At 36.6% G+C, this 26675-nt stretch overlaps 1 protein-coding gene across 1 annotated transcript; it reads right to left on the reverse strand.

Moving 5' to 3' along the window:
- Positions 1 to 109: 109 nt before the first annotated feature.
- CCDC180 (coiled-coil domain containing 180) lies at positions 110 to 25972 on the reverse strand. The gene is made up of 37 exons (XM_059828939.1): positions 25904 to 25972; positions 25174 to 25361; positions 24245 to 24327; positions 23605 to 23714; positions 23379 to 23507; positions 23082 to 23192; positions 21943 to 22038; positions 21543 to 21706; positions 21188 to 21307; positions 20434 to 20513; positions 19649 to 19737; positions 19009 to 19131; positions 18213 to 18386; positions 17572 to 17687; positions 16106 to 16232; positions 15647 to 15686; positions 15303 to 15547; positions 14494 to 14711; positions 13834 to 14009; positions 12535 to 12715; positions 11854 to 12000; positions 11412 to 11556; positions 11081 to 11197; positions 10572 to 10670; positions 10102 to 10213; positions 9227 to 9434; positions 8405 to 8475; positions 7508 to 7640; positions 6849 to 6923; positions 5830 to 5896; positions 5354 to 5495; positions 4770 to 4930; positions 3817 to 3954; positions 2665 to 2776; positions 2316 to 2421; positions 1640 to 1778; positions 110 to 241 (listed from the first exon to the last, which is right to left on the reverse strand). Exons 1-37 carry the CDS (start codon positions 25970 to 25972, stop codon positions 110 to 112), a joined length of 4743 nt encoding a protein of 1580 aa, XP_059684922.1.
- Positions 25973 to 26675: the final 703 nt, after the last annotated feature.

Here is a 26675-nt window from a genome sequence, read left to right on the forward strand (position 1 = left end):
AAAAAAGAAAATTCTGTTGGACTAAATCAATAACATCACCGACATTAGTACAAACTTGTCAGTTTACGTCAACAATGATCAGAAGGAAATCAGCAAGATTTGACTAATCTCATGTATAGAGTTGCTTAATCTTCTGGATGGATCGTTTCCACCAATCTTCCCAACGCTGAATTGTCAGCAGCTGAGCTGTACTTTCTTCCTTGATCTGGGCAAACTGCTGCTCAAGTTTACATTTGTATTTCTGTATAAACAACAAAACCAACAATAATGAAGGACAGAATTGATAGTGATGAAATACAATTTTACTTTGCCTAAATCCAGGTCCTGATCCACTGTGTCAGAAGATTGCATACAGGCCACTTATTTTCCGCCTTTCACAATAGAACTATATGAACAATGAATTATTCACTGCCTTCCATGTTCCTTTTAAAGACTTCTGAAACTAAATTATCAGCAATAATTTTGCTAAAATAGCAAGATCTTAATCTCACTTCCATTAGCTCCTAAGATTAAAGAGCTGCCTTCTCTAGAGAAGAGGAAAGCGTGCATCTCAAACACAGAATGCACTCTGGCTCTTGCCGGAACTTCCTAAGTCACAAGTATGAACTGAACTATTACAAAGCTGCTAAAAAGGTATTTCACCCTAACAGAAACTTGTAGACTACCATGAAAACCTCAAGACACTTTTATTAAAGAGTCCATGCTCCAAATTATAAAATACTGTATTTTTACTGCAACATACATTCAGGAAAATATTTCTGTGGCATGCATTTACTATATCACGCTCTGCTGACAAACTATGTTCACTTCAAAACTGTACTGTAACCAGGTGCTAGGTACCAAAACTAGACACACAAAACACTCATGCAAATTTATAGTTGTGATGGCATTTGCCATTGTTGACATTGTATTTTCATTTCCCTATTAAAAGTATATATTTTTTAAAAATTAATTCAGTTCACTGGGAGTACAGTTCTTTCCAGGACAGGTGCATAAACACTGACCATTTATTTCCAAGTGATTTAATGTAAGAATATTCTCCTAATTGCTGAACACTACTGTTTCGCAAGCTATCATCAGTGCAAGTCAGTCTTAGAGTTGTCTGGAATGTGTTCATTCTTCTAGCAAGATTATTGAAGAAAGAGTGATCTTTTTTATGGTGGAAACAATGATCTGTGATGGTTCAGGATATAAGATAGGATGTAAGTATCTTACAGACCTTCACCTTTTATGGAAAAATCTGCCTTTGTGATCTAAGGTTAGAGCTTTAGAAAGAAGGGTGGGTGAAAGCAAGCTGTATTGAAATGGCATTGTGGCAGCATCTACTTTTTGAATTGTGATGCTGCTGAAATGCACGAAGTGTCCTGTTTCTGACACCATCCATGCTTCTCTGCTGCAACAGTTCCCCATTATAGTGTATCTTAATGAGAGGGCTTCCTGAGAAACCAACTCTGCCTGCTTCTGACAACATCACAAAGAAATGGACACAAGAGAGGATTTATACACAGAGTTCATACGGCTTTAAGATCTGAAAATGCTGTGTATATTAAAAACTTATACATAGCTATAATTTCCTTCTTAAAAAAAACAAATCCACAACAGTAGCAGCCCCACTCACAGTCCTTTCCCACAGACCAACCTTATATACAGCATCTCTTGCTTCTACCACTGCTACATGGCCCAGTGTAGTCTTAGCTGTTGTAACTGATGCAGTTTCTCTGCAAAGAATATAGTCTGAATTATCTGTAAGAGTAGTAATTGGTATTCCTGGCCAAGTCCTTTAAAAAAAACGAAATAAACAAGCCACATGAGAAAGAAAGTTAAAAAAGAGAGCAGATTATTCTAACTCATGTTACTTTTACTTAAAGTGCAAAAGACTAAATGGTTTTTTTTAATATCCACAAAAGAATTAGCCAAAAAACTACCTTATTAAGTACAACCACCTTTTCTTTTAAAACTTCTATTTACTCTGCAGAGTAAATAGAATTCATATCTTCTGAGTGAAAATACACAGTATATTCACAGATTTGAAAGTGTTGAATTGATAAATAGTGGCCAGCAAAGTGGCACAGCAATAATATTGAAATTGTATTGCTTTACAATACAATACATAATTCACTTTTATTTATTTGGATCCATTGCTATTCTTTCTTTAAAATCATCTGCCATAAACTGCCCCATCACCCATAAACATTAGTAACGATGAGCATAGTATTCAGCAGTTTCAACAAGTGCAGCAAAAAACTATGAGGACAGTGTCTGATACCAGTTTAGAGAAATTACATAGAACAGCGTTCGGTATCTTCAAATGTTACCTGCTCCCACGCTCAATTAACTGTTTAACTTCACAGATTTCTAGAGGAAGTCCAGCTTGTTTACGACGGATTAAAGTGGATGTCTTCTCTCTTGGTATTTCAGTTTCTGGGAGATAACAGAAGATAGACTCAGCAGCAACAAAACAATGGCAGTAATACCATTGTTTTGAAGTAACTATATGCAGCTAGATGTTCTTCACTTTCAAGAAACAGCTTTGCATGCTCGATGACTCAAATCTTTCCATTTAAAGTATTATAGCATATAAAAGCCTCCTTTTCCTAGGGAAAGTCTGCTGCAATCTTTGAGAAGGAAGTGGAGGCCTGAACAAGCAATCTCGTCTTTACTTACTTGGTACTTGTATATCATCAATAGTGATACTTTCATCTAATTCCAGAAGCAGCTTTTCAGTGAAGGCAGCTAGTGCGGAAACAAAGTTCTGAGCACACTCAACAGCACAGTCCTGTTGGGACATTGGAGACAAGTGAGAGGGATTCCTTTGATAATTTGATCTCCTCTCCTTTTAGTTTAGCTCCAAAAGAACTAGACAAGTATCCAGCCTTGACATTTTGCAACAGCTGTAGATAACAGACATAAGGCTCTAAGTTGCACATAAAAGGGTCTAAAAGTGCCTCTCTGCAGTATTCCCAACACTACTGATCGCCTAAGGTAAAGTACAAAAAGCTATAGAGTTCTGTGTATAGTTCCCCAGTAGCTGAGTATTTGGGTTAAGCATCTAAACCTGATAAAAACAGTTACCTGTAAATGCATTCTTCTGCCCAAAGCAAAGGCCATTTTGGAATTTGGGTACTTTGAGTGAAAGTGCTTTGGCCAGGTATTATTCTAAAACAGGGTATGTGTGTTTCTGTGTGTGTATGCAGAGCTAAGAGGAGAAAGACATATTATTTTGGAATTAAAAAATTCAGAATTTTGAGTAAGTGGACTGAGACAAGTAAACAGAGAGCTTTAATGCTGTGGAACTGACCTTCAGTAACCCTAGAAGATGGAGCAGGAAAAATGTTTTGATTCCTGAATCTCTCCCATAAAATTCTGCTTATTCTACGAGAGTTCTTAATCTTATGTAGAAAAATGTCAATTATTTGCACTAATGAAATGCACACAGAAGAAACCCTTTCAGGTATCTGTTATCTGCAAGTACAATAACTAACCAGAGGATGTCACTATTACTCCAAATTTAGAATTATATCCAATAATTCCACCATTAAGAGATATGTCATCTCTTCCTCAGTATGTTCTATGAATGATACAAAAGATCAGTTAGTTCCACAATAAATCTATGCGCGTGTACATGTGCATATGCATTTATGTATATATTGATCTAATGCTGCTAATACATAACTTAAAAGATATATGAATAGGATTGCCTAAAACTGAAAACACTTTCCAGTTTACTTTTGATGGGGAAGAAAAATGTATCCAAGATGTACTCTCCTTTCCAAACGTAAGATCTAAGTTCACATTAAGCAACGGCTTTACAATTACCTGCAGCATCTGTGTGTTGAGATGAATACCATCAGCTTGGTCTTTTTGCCTTTTTATTTCCTCTTGGCACAAAGCATCCAGCTGAAGTAAGTTGTCTGGGTGCCCCACAGAGGGATGTAACTGATTCTTGTGCATAGCCTTTAAGTAAATACATCAGAAAGAAATGCCTTCAGTAAAGAATGTGCAATTGAGTCATAATAAGGAAGAAGTAAAACCCACACATTTTATATAAAAGTATTCAGAAAGACAAAGACAATTTAGTGTATTCCTTGGCTGTCTGGAGATAAACCTTGCACTGCAGTATATACCAAATTGCCTATCTGCTGGGGAACAGGGCCTCTGATCTCACCTTGGGTTTTGTTTTCAACAAATAATAATCTCTCCTACTAAGTGGTAAACAAGACATTTTTTATATCTTTATATTTGTATTTTTTCCTGAATTTAACTTAATACTCAGAGGGACAAAATGTCAAGATACTACTCTGTAACATTTTCTGCATGATCTCCATTATGATTCTGTTATCAGTTCTGATACTACCAGACAAAATATACCTCTTTTTTGAAAGATAGTAAATAATGATATTTCCTTATCCATATGTCATAATACCTACAAATGAGTGCACCCATACAGTATGAGCTGTATAGCCATGCCGCAAAGTCACACCCCTTAAAAAGTTTACAATCTTACACATAGATGACAGTCAGAGCTGTACAAGATTATAAAGAGGCAGCCCAATGCTGGAAGCAGTGAGAGAAGGGATTGACTCACTAGAAATACAAAGCTTCCAGAAGAACTACACAGACTAACTGCAAACACAGAAACTAAATCTGTGGCTAGCTCAGTAGTGCATGATTAAGCAAACAGTGAGATTAATAAAAAAATATATTCTATAATGCTGATGCATTTAGCATTGCTTATGCTGCAAGCATTTCAATATGTACATGATACATACCTTCACGTTCTCCCAGTCTTCCAGCTGTTTATTGAAGAGGTGCCGAATCTGTCCAGTGGAATAGCTGAGCTTCTGCTCGTGCTCTTTTAAAAGACTATCAACTGCCAACTGGGAGACATAAGGGAGCACCTTCTCAAACAACTCCAACTGATCCTGAAATTCTTTTTTGAAAAGACAGGGTGTTTATGTGACACAGAAGTATTCATTGCAAGGAAAAAAACACCACTCAGCTGCGTTGAATGTACACTACAAGGGTCAAACCACCTGGAATACTCTCTCACAATGATTCTGTCCCTGCCATTCCTTTTTCTAGGTCCAGTGCTTTGAGAAACATATACTTGCTAAGAGATGTGACCTTGTACAGGTCTTTCACCTTAGTCAAGTGCCTTTTCACCATGCTTTTTGTAGTTGATCATATATAAAAGAGAATATTGGCCCAATTTCCAGTAAAATCAACTGGAGTTTTTCCACTGAGGGTGATGGATTAAGCAAGCTACATAATTCTTGATCAGTGCAATTTTCAGTTTACATAACTGAAAAATTACGTACACAAGAAATTAAAAGTCTTAACTGAATGAATTTACCTCTAAGACAGGAATTGTAGTAAACATCTGTCTGACTTTGGTATGACAATAGATTCTGTTTGAGCGCTTCTGCACAATGTTCAAATGTCTCTGGCAGATCTTCAGGCATTGTGATTTGAGGTTTCTCTTTCTGGTAGAACTCCTTCAGGAGGTAAAGATAAAACAGAAAGGTTGTTGATAACACATTCAAACAAGTCACATCTAGGCATATAACAGTAGCAGGGACACATAAGGCTATCAACCACCCTCTTATTTGAGACCAGTTTTCTTCCTCTGATTCTGAAATGCTTAGTTAATATTTATAAAGAACCCTGTGATTAAAAATACACTGTGTCAAATACTATTTAAAAATTAGATGCATTGGTGAAGAAAGGATAAGTTTTGGATGGCCATCCAAACGTTGTAAAGAACCAAATTATTCAGCTGACACAGACCTATGAAACCAAAAGTGACTGAAGAACACTGGATTTTCTTACCTCAGCAAGGCATAGCAAGCTGTTACTACCCGTCCAGAGAATATTCATAATAATCCCCTTAAAAGTACTGAAAACAAACAAAATTTTTAAAAATTAAAAATTGTTAAAAAAGACAATCACACTGTAAAATGATCACATTGGCAATATTTACTGTTTTTCAAATATTTTGTTCAGGTTTATGTTAATACATTTTTCAGAGCATACACAAATAATCAGAATGCCTAAGAACCTTCACCCCCATTAGTACAGATTCTTTTCAGAAGAAGCAAGGACTCTGAGCTACTGTAAATGCTTACTGGAGAACACCTCCACATCACTGGAATAAAAAAAGCAATCTTAGCCAACTTCCTGTGCTGAAAACTTACCTTAAGAGCTTACCATGCATTTTAGATAAAGCAAAAATATTTGAAGGTGGGTCTAGCTGCTTACTGGAAGTATTTTGAAACACAATGTATAACAAAATTCCCAAGCACTTAAACATCTTAGGCATTAATTTTAATAGTTTTGCATAGCACCAATGAAATATCTCAATTCTATATTGTACAACTGCACATATCAAGAAGAAATATGATAATTTTCTTAGAGAAGGAGAATGGAAACATTTAAAAATCACCTCCAAAAGAGTTTGTTCCTTGTTTATTCATATAAATGTAATATTGAGCACAAGAGTGAAGTGTATAAAATTTATTGATCTTCTTAGAGGTGAAAATAACCAAAAGACAGGCTATTTTACATTTTCCAGCCCATTTTTTGTAAATGTACAAGATGGGCTCCAATGAGGCCACCTATTTCAGACATTAAACAGAATAAAATGGATTACTTTAATATTCACTATTATTGTGCTGCAAAAAGGAACTGTTCTGTAAACACTTTGACCCATAAATATCAAGGTTAAATACCTCAAAATTCAATGGTGGACTCTATAGTTGATGACTATAAATAAATAAATAGATAAATAGATAGATAGGTAGGGGTTTTTTGAAGATTAACTTCTATTTCTGCAAATACACGTGACTTACTCAGATTCTGGAGGCTTCTCTCCAAATATCTGGAATCTCTTGTCACTAAGAACTGGTGTGGTGTATTTCTGTCTCCTAGGGAGGCAAAACATTAATTTGAAACTATCCACAAGTATTTTCCTTCTCTGGCTGATTATTTGAGATAGTTAAATATCATGGACATGAAACTGAATAGAAATTGGGAAAAACGTAACTCTAAAACCAGTATTATATGAAAATAATTTTTGATGGAAAAAAAATTCTCAGGATTCTCTCCTCAACGGTTCTTCAAAACTTTTCGGTTGTTTTCACTATCACAGTAGCTCATCTCATCTATCTATGGACTAAGCTGAAGACATACTATTTAGACACCAGACCTGAAAATTAAGCCATATTGATTTAAGAGTGGGGTTAGTCTATATTTCAACAACTTCACAATACAAAACAACAGCAGATGAAGGAAAAAAAGAAGTGTTTTTCCAGCTAAAATCTGAGAAAAAAATGCAGAGCGGATCATGGGACATAAAGAGGGAAGAGATCACAAATGACAAGCATAGATGGAAAGAAGGCTAATACAAACAAGCATTAAGAATTTTTCAAAGAACAGGCAGTGGACAAAGTTTAGGTAAACTTCTGCATAGGAATATTATAAGTGGAATTCCTCCTTTCAGGGGTCTTACCTTCCTCTTGGCATCTTTTTGTTAAAAGATGACTTCTTGGTGGTCCGAGCTGCATAGCTGTAAGTAGCAGAGTTCTGAGGACCTTCATCAGATACATTTAGGTGAGCATTCTTCTTTGATGTGGGAAGAATTGCTTTATATTTAAGAAGAAAAGATGAAGAACATTGTATAAATGCAAACTGAAGTCTTTTTTTATATAGTTATATAGTCTGTGTTCTCATTACTATAATGTTTCCTGACAACGTTAAGGGGACAACTGCAGGAACAATCATTTCTAGCAGACAGAACTGAAGTAACCCAGCAGTGGCAACGACAATACAGGTTGTGCGCTGGGGCATGAGTAATGGGAATGTCATAGAAAATACTTGGTAGATGGGAGGACATTTAAAACAACGTTAAGGCAGGGCATAAGGAGAATGAATGGGCTACATTCATAGTCTTGGCTGCGATGGGGACTTAGGAATGCAGAAGAGAGAGAGGATATCTTTGGAAGTGGTTGGAGGAGAAGAGAGATGAGGAAATGGGAACACTAGGTAGGGAGCAGTTGGGGTTTCTTCTACACTCACCTTTGAGTGGATGATAATACACTGTGAGAAGGATCCCTGATCCCCTACATATTTTCATGACTTCTAATTCTTTTCTCCACTCCTTTTCCCTTTTGCTATCAAAATATGGGTACTCTTTATAAAATTATTCTAATTCTCAGCTTTCATTGGTTAAGAGCCAAAAATCCTCTTATTGTTGCAAAGTAAAGATATCAAAGAAAAAAACGTGATGCACAACTCTCTCAGAGCTAGCATGTAAGCCACTGGCCTGAAACATGCTAGACCTGCTCAGTGACATGCTAGGAACTACAACTTAGATGAATTTAATATATTAAAAGAAATACTGTCACACCTGGTTCTAATGAAGGTGAGTGATCATTTCTCTCCTGATTTAGGCCTGAACATTTTCTGGATGGCTGAATTCTGAAACAAAAAAAAAAGAGCTAAGCGGCTATTCAATACCCTGCTATTTTATATTATATACTGTCTTATATATTATATAGAGAACTATGTAAGTTCTCTATCTCTACCATGTACTAAGTGCAGTTAAATTTTTGAGATAATATTTAACAGATAGGATTACTTTTACAACTGACAGTGTAAATATAAGTACTTTCACGGGACTAATCAATCGTTTAACTGGAATTTTGGAATTTCTACAAGCAAAACTGCATTAAAATATTTATTTGCAAATCGCACACTTATCGTACTGTTAATTACACACTTTGTATGTTCATTCAACTATGTAGCATGTAATCACCTTTTAACTAAAATAAGGCTATAGAAGACAGAAGTTTAATACCTAAAATTTATCATAGTGCTATAAACTAGATGTCACTTGTTACTCACAATGAGGTATTTTTGGGTATTAGAAATCTTGGTCTTAGAAAGAAAGCTGTCTCAGCTAGACTGAATTTTCAAGGTAGGCTGATCAGAAAGCATGTAGTAGTATTACCTATGAACAATATATTCAATAGTTCTGTATATACAAAGGTAAAATACAAACTATGAATTTAGGAAAACCTTGATATGCTTCTGAAATATAAGTTTAGAAAATACTGTAGTGAAGCCCCTCGTAGCATTATCATGAGCCTCATGAAGAGAAGAGGTATATATGACAAAATATAAATAAAGACAATGACAGAAAAATACCTTTAGGCAAACAAGTACTTACTCAAGTAAATTTTTGATAACGCTTATTGATAAGTCATCAATTGCAGACTTCCCCATTCTGCTTGGACTTAACAAAGGAAATTTGTCAGGATCCATCCCCATCACCATCACTTTGTTCTCATCTCTGACACGCTCTGTTCGAATGGCAACGGCGATTGGACCTTGTAATGTAACATCCGTTGCAAGACGGGTAAAGTCCTCCTGAAATGGGAAGAAAAATGAAACCCTGTAGTAGGCAATTACTGAAAGCATTATATGTAGTTACTGATTACTAAAGCAGATCTTCCAAACATACACTATTTTGCTTCACAGGCTGAAAGAAAGTTTTTTTATAGTTCTAGTAGTAGTATTGTTACAGCTATACAACTCTGAGACACTTCAAAGTAGTTATGAGTAGATTCTCATAATTATCATAAGCAGTATTTGAGTATATACCCTTAAAACAATGATCCACTGTAGATTACAAAATAAAGACAAACTTTCCAGACAAGGAATTAAAAAAACCCAAAATCCCGCTCAATAAACAAATCTCTTCAGGACACATTTGATTTTTTTTTTAATTAGTTAAAGAAAACCATGAACTATATATCTATGAATAGTGCTACACCTTGAAAATAAACTCTTGCAAAGAACTGAGCAATTTATTGTAATGCTGCGCATCTTTAACATGTACTAAACTCAGTGATGACAGATTTACTCTGCCTCTTAAAAAAAGCTGACCTAATGTTACAATGTCTAGGACAGCTTGGCATAATGCAGCATCTTTCTTCATTTGAAAATTCAAAGCACAGTTTCTGAAAAACCTTTTAAACATATATACATAAAAATTCACTCAATATTAAATAAAATATAGAGAACTTAAATGCTATCTTACATTATCATGTGGGCTCATTGCTTTTACTAGCAAGCAGTCAAGATACTGGCTCCTCTTTTTCAGTTCTTTCAACACTACTTTGGCAAAATCATACAACTCTTCAGAAGCCAAAGCCTGAAAGGTATGATAATACAAATGGTATTTACTATACTAGCTGTTTCAGACTTGTCAAATATGCTGACTGTTGTATACAACATCATTTCACTCTGTTCTGTCACCATTTTATTTACACATACACTGAAGCAATGAGATTGTATAGAGTCTGAGATTTTTGTTTGGCAAACGGAAAACAGGTACACGACCTTCCTGAGCAAAAGTTCTGTGGTAAAGTACTCTTTCCGTCCACCCCCCAAATGTGTATAAACATAAGTCTACCTCAAAAATATTAGTTTATACATTATACAAACATGCACAGTGAATCAAAGTAATACCAAGTCAAATTAAATACCATTTCATGCTGATTAGAACTTACTTCTTTATCTGCTGTAGGATGAGAACAAACATCTATCTTCTGACGGAGCTTCTCCAGATAAGAGTTTAACGTCACTGCCTGTGAATTGGAATTTGCTACCTAAAGCAGAAGCAGATATTGGTGAAGTGAAATCCCATTCTAGGGATTTTCAGAGGCTCCACTTTGAAACCACTAGACTTGCTGGTAAAAACACTCAATACTGGTACTCAGAGGAGAAGCTAAAAACAATAATTCACAAAAGCAACACTTCATGTCCTTTACTGCACCATACAAAAATGGTGGTCTATTCAGATGTACATACTCAACATGCTGCAAGACCATAGTGTTCCAGCATAGCTGCAGCAGTAGTAAAAACAGTTTTAAGCTGATGACAGAAAACAGGTTTTGAATGGATATAAAAAGTCACTTAATGTTTATCCACTCTGAATACAGCCAAAAATCTCTTCAATGGAATAAAAGATAAATTATTATAATTAATTTAAACAAAGTTCTGATGTTTCTGTTTGTACCTCTGATTTGATTTGCACTTGTAGATTTGTCAAAAATCGTTGGATCTTCTCCATAAAGACTCGATTCATAAAGAGATGACGGAACTTTGTTTCAGACCGATTGATAAGTTCAGTAGCCTTTAAGAATGCCAGAAACAAGAGACAAAACTAATTAATTTTCACTTTTCAAAACTTAAATAACAGAACTCACCATTTCTACTTTTTTTTTTTTTTTTCCACATAATTGCCACACAGAACAGTCTTACAGACCCAGTCTGGTAGCAGGCTGATTATAAATCACATCAAATATGCCAATATAATAGATAATTTGAAAGAATGAAACACTGCACACCTTTTCCAAGCAGCTTGATTCTGTTTTCTCCATATCTTTCTTGATTAAATTTTCAAAAGAGTCAATACGCTTACTTTCTTCCCGAAGACGCTTGCTGAAAGACTTTACCTCCTCAGGAGAAAAGTTACCTCCCTCCAAAAATAATCTGAAAGCAACCACCAAATTAAAAGCAATTCGCTATGAGTCTTCCTTTTCTCAAAGACTATTTTAGCTAAGCAGCCCTAAAACATACGTATCAACACAAATGTGATGAAAACAGTATAATAATTGTGGCTTAACAAAGGAAATCTTTTTTTTTTTAAATAGCAAACTAGACGAATAACTAGATGAAATAAACTAGATGAAAATAAACTTTAATATTACTGTTATGCCTATGGAACAAACGCTGAAGCCCAGCAACAGGTAACTATTTATAAACCACACTCCAGTGAAATCTCTATACCTGCAAGCTTTGAGAAAATCTGCATTTGAATCCCTTAATTTTCCTAAAGCTTCCTCCAAATAGTTCCGGTAACTCCTCAGGGAAACCTGGATCACTTCCATATGATTATGTAGCTCTGAGTGCAGACTGTTGCTGAAAGAAATTAACCTAAAAACAAATAATAAAAGACAGGGAAAAGATACAGAAAGAGGGGCATGCATTATGATTCAGAGACTGCTGGCTGTAAAGACACGAACAAAATCTGAGAACTCAAGAGTGTTTTAGTATTCTGAAAGCAACTCACTGAACTGTGATCATTTTGGTGAACACTCAGAAGATACCAGCAAGCAGTTGATGCTATTAAAGAGTTTCCTTCCAAGCCAATTAGTCAATTGCTATTACTGTACAGGTTCCGTAAACTGGATAAAATCTAAACAGATGAAACATCTTTTCTACTTTAAGACTGCCAGCACTTTGAAAATATATGAAAATTGTCGGCCATTCAGTACTGATTTAAAATTTCTTCAGGGAGAGATAAAGGAAACAAAAATTCTTTACATGTTTTAGAAGTTTCATGAAGCAGTCTTGAAGGGTAATGACATATAAAATAGATTCAGAATGCAAACCACAAACATCTCAGAGAGCAATCAGGAGTATTTAACAATAGAAATTCACAGCCAGCAACACCAGTGGCACACTTACTTCTCAGTCATAGGAGCACTGAGGAAGACAGATTCTATGTCACGGATTTGTGAATGTAAGTTTTTGCTCATGTTACTTTGCTGATCACAAAATTTGAGAAATTCAGCTCTCTCCTTCTTCAGAGCTTCCACCACACCTGCACAGTGGCATTCTAGACGCTCTTTGTGAAGCAACAGCTCCGCTGATAAGAAAATAAATTTTACAATATGGTCACTATTCCCTGTTTACTGTGGACTATTACAACCACCAGTCAACCTATTATCAGAAGCAGCGGTAAAATAAACCGAGCCAGATCTCAGAGTAGCTAAAAGATACCAATAAAATACATCTGATTCTGCTTCTTTGACTTTTCTCCTGTGTTTGACATATATGCCTGGCAGCTCCTAATCCACTCAAGTCACAAATGTCTTTTGTTTGCTCTAAGCCCTCTTTTTCCCTTATTTTTGGTCACTGCTGACAACTCCATTATCTCTCTCTTCTCAGTCTTGTAACGAAAGTAAAGGTAAAGGTTGTTTTTTTTTTTTTTTTAACGGAAAATACACTTCTCCCTATTTTTGGGGGCGGGGGGGGAAATCATCTTTGGTCTCCCTTCTGGAATGATAGTTGGATAAATCAAGAACCAGCCAATCAACAGCAAGAAAACTGCCAAAAGAGGCACCTGTCCTCTTTGCAGGAAAAAATGGAATTGAAAAATTATTTTCCTGTTCTCCCAAAAGAGAATTTTTTAGTTTATATGTTCCAGACCAACAATCCTGTCTTAAATAATTTTTCCACCAGAAAAACCTGACACTTCTCATACAAAAAAAGATTTCTGATTAGTGGCCAATCTGTAGCCACTCAGTGATACTTCATATAGCTAAACCCTTCCGCTCCTGTATTCAAAAGCCAAGCCCTGGCATTTCATCTCTCCCAACACTTGCTAATTCTTTTTCTGCAACACTTCTAAAATAATTTTTTGTACACTGCAAACTCTTGATAAATAATTTCAAGGCGAATGAGCATTCACAAACACTGACAATGGAAACTGAATGTTCTACATCTTTTACAATCAAGTCATTGATCAAGGCACTGCTGGGTGTTTTCCAAACACTACATAGCACAAACCAGTATGAGCTATAGAAAAGAAACATCTTTCTTAGAATATGAGTAACATAATTATACTAGGAATTAGTAGACACACTCAACTGCTTCCTATTGTCCTCTACTACTGAGTCAACTGAGGCTGAAACAGATTTTGGTCCACTTACGATCACCTCTAAATGAAGACATGTAATGCTGAGAGTAAAAAAAAGTCAGTACCAGCTCTAACATTGTAGATATTTGTCTCTATATTCTCCTGCCTTTGTTGATGCAAGTGAAGACGCAGCTGGAGTTCTGAATTCAGCTCCTCTTTCTTGGCAGCTACAAATGCACAGGAGTTGGACAAGGACTCTGCAAACCATTTCTCCAAGTGTTCAAAAAAGCAGAGGCGAATCCTATGATTAAAAAAGAAATATTACAGTGAGGAACAGTAAGTAATGAATAAGCATTTCTTAAATATATTAATTCTAAGAATTTAACTTCTGACTATGGGAAGATATGGTTTCATTACCATTTGCAAAATACTGGTAGAGTTTTTGAGCTGGCTACATACTACTGAGTACCAGGCATTTTACCTTCATGGCTCTGCAGGGAATTTGGGCAAATTACTTGCCTTTCTGTAATGTGTTTTCTCCCTAAATAATTTTCTGTAAAATATGAATGACCTGTAAGAGGTAAATGCTTGTGTGGTACTTCGAGCACCATGGATGAAAAGCAATATAATTTTTTTCTCTTATTTTTATCATTTAAAAAAAAGGAATAACATCAAAATATTTAGATAATTTTTGCATCTTTAGTCTAATGTTTCTTCCAAACAGCTTAAATTTGTCTAGTACCTAAAGGGAAAGAAAGAAAGAATATAAACTGTTTTCTACTAACCGTTTCTTCAGCTCTACAAACACAGTTTCTTTGATAAGTACACATTCCAGGTACATAGGAAGTGATTCTTTTTTTTCATATTTTGTAAAGTAAGTCTCTGGGATGTCAGTCTTTCCTGCCTCTTCAACTCCAAGAACAGTGTAAGAGTTTCCACTAGAAGTGGAAAAGGTCTCAATGGCAATTTCAGAGCTTTCTGTCTTGCTGCTGTTGAACATAGCCTAGGAAACAACTGGAAATCATCATCTGTTACCTTTAAAGGTATAAGCATAGAATCAACGGTGCACAAGCTAATGTCAGAATCCTAAGGGTATTAAGAATAATGTTCTGGTTCTCAGTTTGGACAACATTCCTACAAGAGAATATGTTTGCAAGTCTCAATAGGCAAAGCCATCAATGTTTAAAATGCTTTTGTTATGGTAATAAATTCACGTAACTAGAGACCTGAAAAAGTCACACTTAGATACAAATACAGCTTAAATCATTCACCGTGGGTTAAGAATACTATGATGAAAGAAAGAAAGAAACTTCAGAAAAAATTCTATGCAAAAGGCTTTTACAGGGGTAAAAGCAGTGCAAAAGGAATGGTTGTAAACTGTTTTATACACTTCATTTGCCCATAAAAAGGATCTAAAGCCCTAATAGACCAGAAAGAAATGAAAACAATAAAGACTCCTGCATGCTTTGTGTACAAACTAAATCTAATCTACTTTAAGGAATTTAGACTTACCTCATCAAAAAGACAACTTCCTATTCTCATTACTTTGTGGAAGACTTCCTTCATCTTCAAATGTATTTTCTTGTTCACTTACCTGTGTAAAGCTCAATCCCTGTTGTGCATGCTCAGTTTCTTCACTTTCATGAGGAATACTCTCCCCATCTTCTTTTTCCTCTGTTTCTTCAGTTTCCTGTGCAAAGATCTCCTTGTTCTCAGCTGTGTTTGTTTCTTCATTTTCTCGTTGACAACTGTCCATCTTTTGCTTTCCTTCATTTTCTTGTACAATGGTCTCAGCTTGCTGCTCCACCAAACATTCAGCTTCTGAAGCCTTAACTAGTTCTTTTCAGTAAAAGAAGAGTCTTACTGGTCACAATCCAAAGAAATACAGATTGAAAAACAAGCAAGTAAAAACACCTGTTTGTACCAATGAGGTATTACCTTGATCTTGAAATGCAGAGTCTATCTTTCCCTGCAAGTTCTAAAAGCAAAACAACAACAATTTAAAAATAAGGATTTGCTTGCTTATAAGAAATTCATACTACTTCTCAAAATATATTTCAATAAGATATGATAGTCTTGAATGGATCACTTATCTTCTAAAGAAGGTATAACACTCAAATTGATTAATGTAATTTTGTTACCTTGCAGTTTCCTGTTTAAAAGGCAAGTCAATTTGCTGAAATGCAGTTTGTAACAAGGACAGAGTTAGAAGCATGGGACAGAGAAAGGTTTTGTTTTTCCCCCCTCTATTTCTACCAAAAGCACTTCAGTCCTATGGCCAAAACAATGTGTTAGTTTATATAATTTAAATTTTAAAGCTAATGTAATTTTTTCCAAAAATGAAAAATTAATACAACAGTAACATTTTAAACCAGAAGTTGTTTGTTTTCTTTATACCTGTTTGAAGATTTCCTTTACATTAAAATATTGGCTGATGGATATACTGTAAGAAATCAATTCCCGCAAAATAGCTTCTGGGTAAGCCATTACTTGATCCATTAGAACTTGGTTGAATGTCTCATACCTGTCAAATTTGAAGTCACTGTTTAAGAGACTCAAGTATATATAGAAATAAAATGAAATGTGACTACAATGTCTTTAATTCCAAATATAACTTTTTGACCAATCTCATAAAAACTTTAGGCTAAACATTGTACTATATTTGTTTAGCCTGAATACAATCACATCCTGGCTTGTTAGTAGAGATTAGTTCATCACAAACACATAAATGCACACAAGTTATGGAATATTCACAGTGAAGTATTTCAGAGCTTTCATTTTGGAAGGGAAACCATTCAAGACCTGTGCTTACATAAGGAATATTAGAAGTGAGAGGTCAAATTAATGTCTTTCATGTTAGTTCTGTATCAAGCTCAGCTGTGACTGAAGCTGTTTTGGTTTATTTTCATTTTACTTGGAAATGAAAACTAATGGTTCAAGCTGAGTCTCGATTCAAGAAAAAAAAAGCAAGGGTCACACCTGTTTTCATTTACATTTGCTTTGTCTCCTATACGAATATAATTATGGGGAATTTATGTATGTGTTCAAATGTTTGGATAGATTACATTCCATCTCTGCAACCTCTCACTGTATTTTCACTCACCTAATAAAGGTACATTACCTTTGGGTTTTCTTTTTAAATTGTCCTAATGACTATAAAGAGTACTGAATCAACAGCTCTAAAGACAGTTACAGTGTGAGGTGTGTGCATCTGCCTCTCAGGTCGACACCACTCTTCCAATATGCCTCCAATCTAACAGACAGAAAAGACCTTCTGGGTGTGAAATTACAACTGCTTCCTCTCTGTTGATTTAATCCTCAAACCTTCTGCTAAGATCTTCAGCAAGGAGAATGGTATGTGCCAATTTTGATGTGATTTTTAAAGATGTAAATGCCTGATCATGAGAATTGTAACAGAAACATTACCGAAATATATACTTTGGCCATGTGAAAGTTATTAGTAAATTCTAGTCCTTGCAACTTTGAAAGTGATCAAATCTGTGAGCACAGGTGATGGCACAGACCTACTTTCCGATCCCTGCGATTCAAGAATCTGAACGACTACCTTTACCTTCTGAACAAATAATTATCCCATTGGCATGGATGACATGGTATACTACATTAGAATAATGATCTGGTATTTTTTTTAAACGATACCAGTCTTCCTTAGTCCTACTTCTAAAATGTGGCTATCATTTGCCTTAACCTTGTTCAATATCCAAATTATTTTATTTTACATTCTTACAAGAATTAGCAAGCAGCGTTTTTCCACACCTTCACACTACAGCATAAACAAGATCCAAGTAGTACAACCAACATTCAAATATGCTATACTTGTTAAGTTTGCACTACAAAATTCATACCTAGCTCTAATGCCATTTAAAGAAGAAAGGGCCTTCTCCAAATATTTCTTCAGCTTTTCTTCAGAGCTCGCTGTTCTCATTTTATCCAAAATTACATCCAGATTAGCCTCCATAATCTAAGGCCACATAAAAGGAACCCAGTAAAAATGATTTAATAATTACTAAAATGCTTCATAACTATTTAGGATTCAAATAATTTAATTATGTACTTGTATTCTACACCAAGAAGGGAAGCTACCTTACCAAAACTCATCTACAATGAAGATCTTTCATAGGTAATGAACATCTCTGACATTGCCACCCCAAGTTGCATGTTATACCCATAATATGAGAACTTGACATACAAACAAGACTCTATACCTGCACAAGATCTTGTGAGTAATAGAAACTTGCAGCCACTTAATACATAAAATATAATCTTTATCACCGTTGCCATATCAAGAATAAGATCTGACTGTACATTAAGTGTGAATCAAGCAGTTACCAAAAGAGGTACCTGACACTACCCTGTAGAAATTCCAGTATAAATGTCAAAGATTAAATTTTAAATTTTATATCAGGTATTTTGAATTTCAGAGGGTTCTCTGCATTAAGAAGTCCTTTCTTTACACCATACCACATCCTTGGTTTTATGTTTATACCTGTATTAAGTTATCCTGTTTTGATCTGCATTCATCTAAATTCTTCTGAAGTTCACCTTCCTGCTGGGACAGTTTGAGTTGATGGACATCCCAGAGACCCATGGCCTCCTGAAAATAGCTGTACAAGTCTCTACAATTCCGCTCATTCTGTTTAGCCAGCTCCTTGAAGTCTCTCTAAAGAAATACATTTAAGTGAAAATGTTACTACTAAACTGTTTGCTGGAAGGTGAGATAAATGAGTAAGGGGACATGTGGTGTGATAAAAGGCTGTCTGGAAGTACACTATCAGTATTCAACATGGTCTCTTCTATTTGGAGAGGAAAAAACAGTTCAAGTAAACTGGGCAAGAATGTGGATTTTGTTCTCGAAGCTGAGAGTATCAAAACTTTTGGTACTGCAAAGCACAGAATTACTAAGTTCTGCATATGCCCTGAAGTATCTAGCCATCCATCATTTTAGGAACAACTGCCCAGTCATTTTCATGTACGGAATCATAAAAGATAGGATTGAAAGAAATTTGGGAGATCATTTAAATCTATCCCTCTGCCTCCAGGCAGGATGGGCTATACCTAATTCACCCCTGACAACCTATTGTAAATATAAACCAAACAATTATGAACTCTTCTCCTTGAATCACACCAAACTTTTTTTATTTGTGGGGCAGATGTTCACTGACATCATGGACCTCTTTCTAAAGTGACATCAATAGCCTAAGATGCGTATGGCATTTCAGGCAGTAGCGCAGGAAGAACAGCCTACTCCCAGAGAGTAATAAAAATAGACCTAATAAACGTACATCCATAGGCTCCAGTTCTTCTTCAAACTGACTTTGTAGTTTCTCAGTCAACTGAAGTAACTCAGAATTCACAATGTCTTCAGCCTCTTTTTTTGAGCAAACATTCAAATTCAACATGTTATTCTAAATGAAAAGAATGCTAAGTTATAGACATGCATATAATATAACAAATATTGTGTGGCTTTTAGAGCATATGGCTAAACTTAATGTTTCTTTTTTTCTTGTGAATGGATAGAGAAAGATTCAACTCCCTAGATCTCACATTCTGTTAGTAAACAGTAGAATTCTATTTGGACACAAAGGGAGAAACTGAGGCAGAGAGGTGGAATTTCTTTCCCAAATAAGACAGATTCAGCACAAAGACTGAGGGTTCTGCCCCTGAGTCCTCTGCCTAAATGTGGGACAGTACTCCTTTCATTATTGGCATTTGTTACTGCTTTTGCACGTCAGTACAAATACCACAATCTACTGTGAAACAAAATGGACAGTAAGTTTTCTAATAGAATAAAACAGAGGTTAAAAAGTAGTTTCACGTGTTATCTCAATGTTTGGTGGATCCTCAAACCCGTATTATTGTCACAACACATTGTACACTGTTACCAACAATCCTTCCAAGAATTCACAAAGCTATGATACTAACCTTGCGTAACTGCACTTCTGCCAAACATTTTTCCTGGACCATCTCATACTGCATGCGAATTTTCATCATACACTGCACATTGTGGGTATCTGAAGGATATGGAAGAACAGACCATTGTAAAGATTTCTGTATTTCACAGTGCAGTGCGAAATGGAAACATGACAGGGGACCTGTGCTGACTCTCAGCACAGGTGATATATCCCAGTAGTGTCTTCACACTTGTACGACATTATCAACCAATAAAATAAGTTGGTTTAATACAAATCTTTTTATCATTATGCTTAAAAGTAGTGAGTTATTTACAATTGCTAGCAACTTCTTTGCTACTATACAGCCTACAAACATTAAGACAGGACGTGCTCTGGAGAAAGAGAAGGTAGACACACAGAGGGAAGGCACATTACAGGACTCAGGGAAAGGAAGCATCTCAAATACTTCCCCTCTCATTCTCCAAGAGGTAAAAAGGAGTGGTTTTGTATGATTGAGAACTGATCTGCATTAAAATTAACCTTCTCTTTTCCCCAGATTAATTCTAACCAAGTCAGTTCCTGCTAGATCTCACCATGCAAAAATGCTTGTGCTAGCAAAAGGGAGGTGATGCAATAGACAGCTTATTTTGGTCATATTGCTAGCTCAAAGCAACTTAGAAGGCAGATGGAAACACACGGAACAAAGAATATAGCAAACATATACTTTCAGAGCAACCGTCTGACTCATTACTGCCTGGAAAAAAGAGACAAAGAATTGCTTGAATTCCAGACTGTTTGTATGATTTCCCAACTTACCTATACTTTTGTTTAAATTCACCAAAGAACTGTACCATTCATTTAGCTCAGCTTTCGTGTGTGTTGGAGGCAACAAATCACTATCAAAATAGGAAGCAAGAGTCAAGATATCTTCAAATATAATCCAGTCAGTTCTTAAAGGATAACATTATGAATCAGAGTAACCACACTACTGTGCTTTATTTTATTTACAGACATATCAGCAATGAAGATAAAACAAGATGTCTGCTGTTTTTCAAGGCCACTGTTTACTGACGAGGAACTAACTGTAATCCATCTTGTTGCTACATACCTTGTAAAAGAAAAACTGTAAATATTGCAATGCATTGCACCCAAATGACCTTCTTGTTGTCAAGGATGGTCATTCAAACATAGCAGCATTAGATTTCTGTCAAGACTCCTTTCTTAATTTATTATACAAATTAAACTCCCACACAGAAATAACGCCTTGACAAGATGACCAATTTTTACTTATCTACCCATCCTTGTCTGCCCCCTTCTACTATGTTTCAAACGTTAGTAAGATTTACTTACCCTTGATCTCCCCCTATTTAGTGTAACTGGTGCACCAAAAACCAAGAATGCATTTTTTTCCATTAAAAAGAGCTTTACAAAAGAAGTTTAGGCCCTGCCTTACTGCTGCATTGTACAATGGCACACTGAAAGGGAGCAAAGTGCATTTTGTAGTCAAGTCCCTCATTAACTCTAGAAAGAATTCTATTTTCCTTTGTTCCTGTTCTCTCTTTTGTCATACCCAAGCTGCTGCAAAAACTCCAGTCTCCTTTCACTAAGTAAAATCTGATCCGTTATCATATTTTCCATTTCTGTTTTCACAGTTGGGGGATTCTGTATTTCTTCATTTGCCATAAATTCTCTGTAGGATGGAAGAATACATTGAAGTAAATATCTGTTTGGGAAAATTTCGTGTTTGAAATACAAATACAAAATATATTTTATACATACCAGGTAAAAAAGGAATGCTAAGTTCTTTTAGCTTTTTAGTTTTATAATGGAAAAATTATAAAATATTACTGTTTATAGAAAACACAAGTGAATATTAGTCACTTTGTGTTATTCATACTCCAGAATACAATTGTAAAGTTTCTGACCTGAAACCGTGAACTACATAGTTCTTTTGGATGAGCTTCCAATCCTTGAGTTTATCTTGCCATTTCAATCGATGTGATAATTCCCTCTTCATCTCTGATTTCATTAGATTAAAGAACAGCTTGGCAATTGCCCTCTGATTAGCCAACAGCGCTCTGTTAATCATCTGTGTATTAAAAAATAAAAACAGGAATAAAAACAGCCTATAACATGCAAAAAAACCCCTACCTGTGCTATGTAATACGAGGGAAAAAGAATACAAATGATAAAGAATACGCTGCAAAACAGAAAACTCCTATATTGCAGTGACTGATAGGTAGAAATAATTAATTTCAGTTAAAAAAAAAATATTCAGATTGCTGTCTTCTCACAGGTAAAACAGACTCAGTATGAAAGATTTACCATGGCCTCATCATTTATGAGCCTGTAAACATCAGCTGACAAGAAGAAGGAAATTTCCTCCAGTATCACAGTATACTTCCTCAGTACATCTGTTATCTGTGCAATAAAAGAATAAAGAACAACAAAAAAATCTGTATAACTCAAATGTCAGTTTCTCAAGTTAAGCAATGATATGAACAAGACAATTTTTTTCCATTAAAATAAATTCAATTGACAGATAGACACATTGAGAAGTGAATCTTAAAATACCTATCTTAAATATCTTAAATACTCATTTTTTTAATAATTCATAAAAATAGTAACTAAAACATTCCATTTTTTTACTACTCAACTGATTTCCCTTTATTATCTGTGATAATTGAGTGCTCTGCAGACAGGCTGCAATCTGAATTTAAAAATCAAATCAACTTCCTTTCAAGTATCTGTAGTAAGTCCACCAGTGGTTGTTTTAATCAGACACAAAATTTAAGCAAGCATGGTCATCTCTGGTATTTTTCATAACTAATCAAACAGAAAAGTTACTGGTGCTACCGTTGGACCTATTCATCGTGCCTACGTTACAAAGAGAGGACAAACCGAGACAGGTATAACAGAAAGCTTTAGTTTGCCTACAAGGACAAAGCAGCAAGAACTTCCTTATGGACTATCCATTTATTTACCCAAACATTTACTGTGATGTCCAATGACTTCTACAGGTCTGGCTGGAGCTGACATAACTGTAGCACGTCTGCTACTGATACCCAGCCTACCCAAACTAAAATTAGCTAAGGCACATCTGTGCGTGTTCTCAGCTGCAGGGTAGGTATGTCCCAACAAAGTAACATTAGACCTGTTGGCAGTTTGACCTAAATGACCCTGCAGAAGAATAAAAGCAGCTCACATATTCCTTGCATCTTTACTACAGGTAATTGTGGAAGAAACAAACACCTTGTAACTGGAAAAGAAGTATCTTCTCCTGATTATGCGGGTATAAAAAGAGAATGATCTATTGGTGAAAAGACAGTAATCACCTACACAACAGAACTCCTGGCAGACCTCTTTGACTCCTGTGGAAACAAGCTATTCTTTGCTTTGCATCCAGCATTACGAGCAAATAATAATCTTATGCTTAATTAACAGCTGTTAAAACTACAGCTCACTTTATCAGCTCGAGTCCATTCAACCTTTTTTAAGGATTCATCCATTTCCCTAATCCACTTCCTTCTGGTCAAGGATTCCTGATGGATGATGTTCCACTGTTCTTCCAAACCCTGCAAGAAGGATTTACTCACAATCTCACTGAATAGTAAATGTCAAAAAACCCCCCAACCAAACAAAAAACCCCCAAAACCCAAACAAGTATTTGTATCTTAAAAATACAGCAAGACATAAGAAGCTATGTTACACAGACCAGGTACAAATAACTGGAGATGAGACAATGGTGTTAGCTGCCTTACTTCAATCGAGAAACCTTCCAGGCTAATGTCAAACTCCATCTTTTTAAACAGAAGTTCAATTTTTCTATCAGATTCCATCAGTTTTGTCAGAAGGAATTTTCCAGGCTCCAAAACAAAGGGTTCCATCTCCTAGAAAGGTAGGGAAGTCAGTCTGATCTTTTGAATATCAGGCCCCTGACCTTAGTGTAGCACTCCAGATGATCTGGATTACAAAATCCAGTCTTACCCTGGCAATGCAGGCAAGCTCATGATACATTGAGGTTAGTGCTACATCATGTCGGCCTCGCCGGTGTTCTGACAGGCGTTCCAAGATATTACTCCTCGTTTCCTCAGGAACTGCCAAGAAAGAAAGAAATGAGGATGATGTAGCTTGAAACTGTTGCCGCAGAATACATAACGCATGCACAATGAATCACTAAGTCCACACTGTGACCTCTGTGCAGCTATTACAGTGCGTGACAGCTTTCCACAGGAAGGGAAATCTACGCAAATGTATGTTAAAAACAGTAAAGCACATTTTAAAATTTCCTTTGATTTTATTAATTTGTGATTTTCAGAAGGATAAAAGCATGGAAGCTATGAACTAAGTTCAGGTATGGTGCAAAAAATTGCAATTTCCAAGAATGAGATCTGCTTACATAACTGGAATTTATCATCTAAACACACACTGTGACTGACTGACAATTTTACAACCATTTTTTCTATGAGTGGACTCTTCATTTTCAAAATTACTTACAAATCATCAAAAATGTGTCAGGTCGTTTCTGAGCTTGATTTTATACTTTGTTCAGCTAAAACCATTATATGTATGGTGGCTCCTAAAAACACAAATTAAAATAATTGACATTAAGGGAAATAAATTTTACCAACAAAATCAGGTAGGGATCCGACTTCCTCAGCTGCAGTTACATCTACACTTTTCCAAGCCTTTGGAAATGTTGTAGCTTCTCTGAAACAGAAAGAGACTAAAGCTTTGATTTGTACTAAATACATAAGAGTATGGATCTGCAGTCGGTATAACATTCAATTTAATTGGCAAAATGTAACATCTAAGTGAACATAAGCATCATTCTAACTTAAAAGAATATAGTTCAAAGAACTAGCATTGCTTCTTCTGAGATGAATTGGACTGAGTAACTATCTATGCTGGGTTGATCACAACCTCAAATCTGCTATGATGGCATAAAAAGCAATAAATGCTACATTTAATACATGTAAACTACAAAGACAAACATACTGTTTCTAAAAGGTAAAAAAATCTATGAACTGTTAAGTAAGAACTAGCTAGAAATGTGGAAATAGCCTTTATCTGCCCACTGCTGTTCCCATCAGCTGGGGCACGGTGTTTCTCCTTGGGGGAAGTGAGAATAAGGGTGTCATTATTCAGCAGAAGAGTTCAGGTGAAAAGGATGGACGCACTAATTTCTTTTCTTTCTCAGTACATAATCATTGCTGCATTATCGTGTAAACCATTAACACAGTTTAAAATATAGTTCAAAAATATATATCAGACTGGGCTTATATCTAGATTGCTTTGAACAAAAAAGACATACAATTTCTTTTTAAAAGAAAAGCCATACAATATGTATGTCATTGCAAATAATAGCCTGTTAATCTGCACTTTAACAGGCAGCAGCTCATTATACTCAATAACATCTGGCAAGGAGACAGTCTATTACAAGTTGTTAGTGCTGTGACCAAGAATTCAGGAGTGTCTCGCTCCCAGTGCAAACCTTACAACTTCATACCTACAGTCACAAACGTATAACTGGGTTTTTATGCTTCTGTTCTCTACCTGTATGACGGTGGCTTTTCTGCAGAGTCATTGTAGGGCGTTCTTTCAACGCACTTCTGCTGCTGGTAACATGGTAGTAGCCTGGCATCAGTAGAAATTTTTGAATCCCTAACCACAGCGAGCCTTTCACGCTTTGGAGAAAACCTAGTCTTTTTCCTTACTTCATCCAAAGAGCGTACTAAGCGAACCTTCAAAGAACCATAACCAAAATGGTTAGAATTCTTTCCAACCTACTGAACAGGGAATAATAACAAAATAATTGATAAAAACAGTGGGGGAAAGGCAGCAGAAGAGAAAGGTAAAATAATTAACACTGCTTGGCACATGCATAACAATTTTCATCCTATTTTCAAAATAGGAAACAAAGATATCCCCTTCCTCAGAGAGGAAAACTGAAGCGATCTGGATTGTATGCCTAGCTTATGGTTACAAGGAAAGTCAAGAGCAGTGTGAGAAATGCCTGGATCTGGCTTACTGTGCCCCTTAATTTATCTTTTACTGCTGTGTTATAACGATTCTGCCTTTAGTTCATGTATCTTGATACACAGTGAAGACACAGGAACACCAGTAGATATGTTAGAAAGCATATGCTCACGATAACACAATTATTTTCTACTAAAACAGACAGAAACCAGAAAGGTTGAAACTGACCTCTAGTTGAGGTCACCACTTCAACAGCCCTGACCAACATGATTAACTCACTTGGCTTTTACCCATTTCTTTTTTTTACCTCATCCTCAAAGAGCTGTTTGTAGACTTTCCCGCTGGGAACGAGACGCACAGCCCCCACCAGCTGCATGCGGCCCAGCGCAGCCGACTTCCAGGCCTGTTTCCAGCAGAACTGCGATTTACAGCCTAGGGGCCGAGGGGCAGATAAACCCGTGCCGTTTGAGAAGGTTCTCCTCGGGGTGAAACTGCACGCCTACCGCATGGTTTCCACTCTCTGCCAACACTGCTGCAGGCGAAGCATTCGGAGGGTTTAAAAAGACCTGTGTGATGATTTACCAGTGTCTGAGGGCGCTGGACTGAAGGGGGAAGAGCCCCTCTGCTACCTCGGCGGCCCGGCCCGGCCCGGCCCGGCCCGTCCCCTCAGGGGAGCCGAGGCGGACCCGCCCGCCGCCGCCCGCTCACCTCAGCCGCGCTCCCGCCGCCGCCCGCCCCAACGGTCGCGCCGCGCGCCGCCATAGCAACGGAAAGAGGGGGGCGTGGCGGGCAACCCTCCCCGTTGCCATGGCAGCGCGGGGAGGCAGGGCCGAGGGTTGCTCCGCCCCCTCGGGACCCCGCCCCCCGGGCGCACCGAGCCCCGGGAGACGGCCGCCCCCGGCGGGGGGCTGATCCGGGGCGGGGGGGGCTCGGTTCCCTCGATGGCAACCACAGCACGGGGGCTGCCCCAGACGTCCAGCACCGTACGGCTCACCGGAGGAAACAACAGCAACTGACATTTTCCCCTTAGGAAAATGGTAATTATTACAATAAATCAATCAGAAGGTGTTTCTTTGGGG

The sequence above is a fragment of the Gavia stellata genome, chromosome 24, assembly GCF_030936135.1.
Source record: "Gavia stellata isolate bGavSte3 chromosome 24, bGavSte3.hap2, whole genome shotgun sequence".
Classification (NCBI taxonomy): domain Eukaryota; kingdom Metazoa; phylum Chordata; class Aves; order Gaviiformes; family Gaviidae; genus Gavia; species Gavia stellata.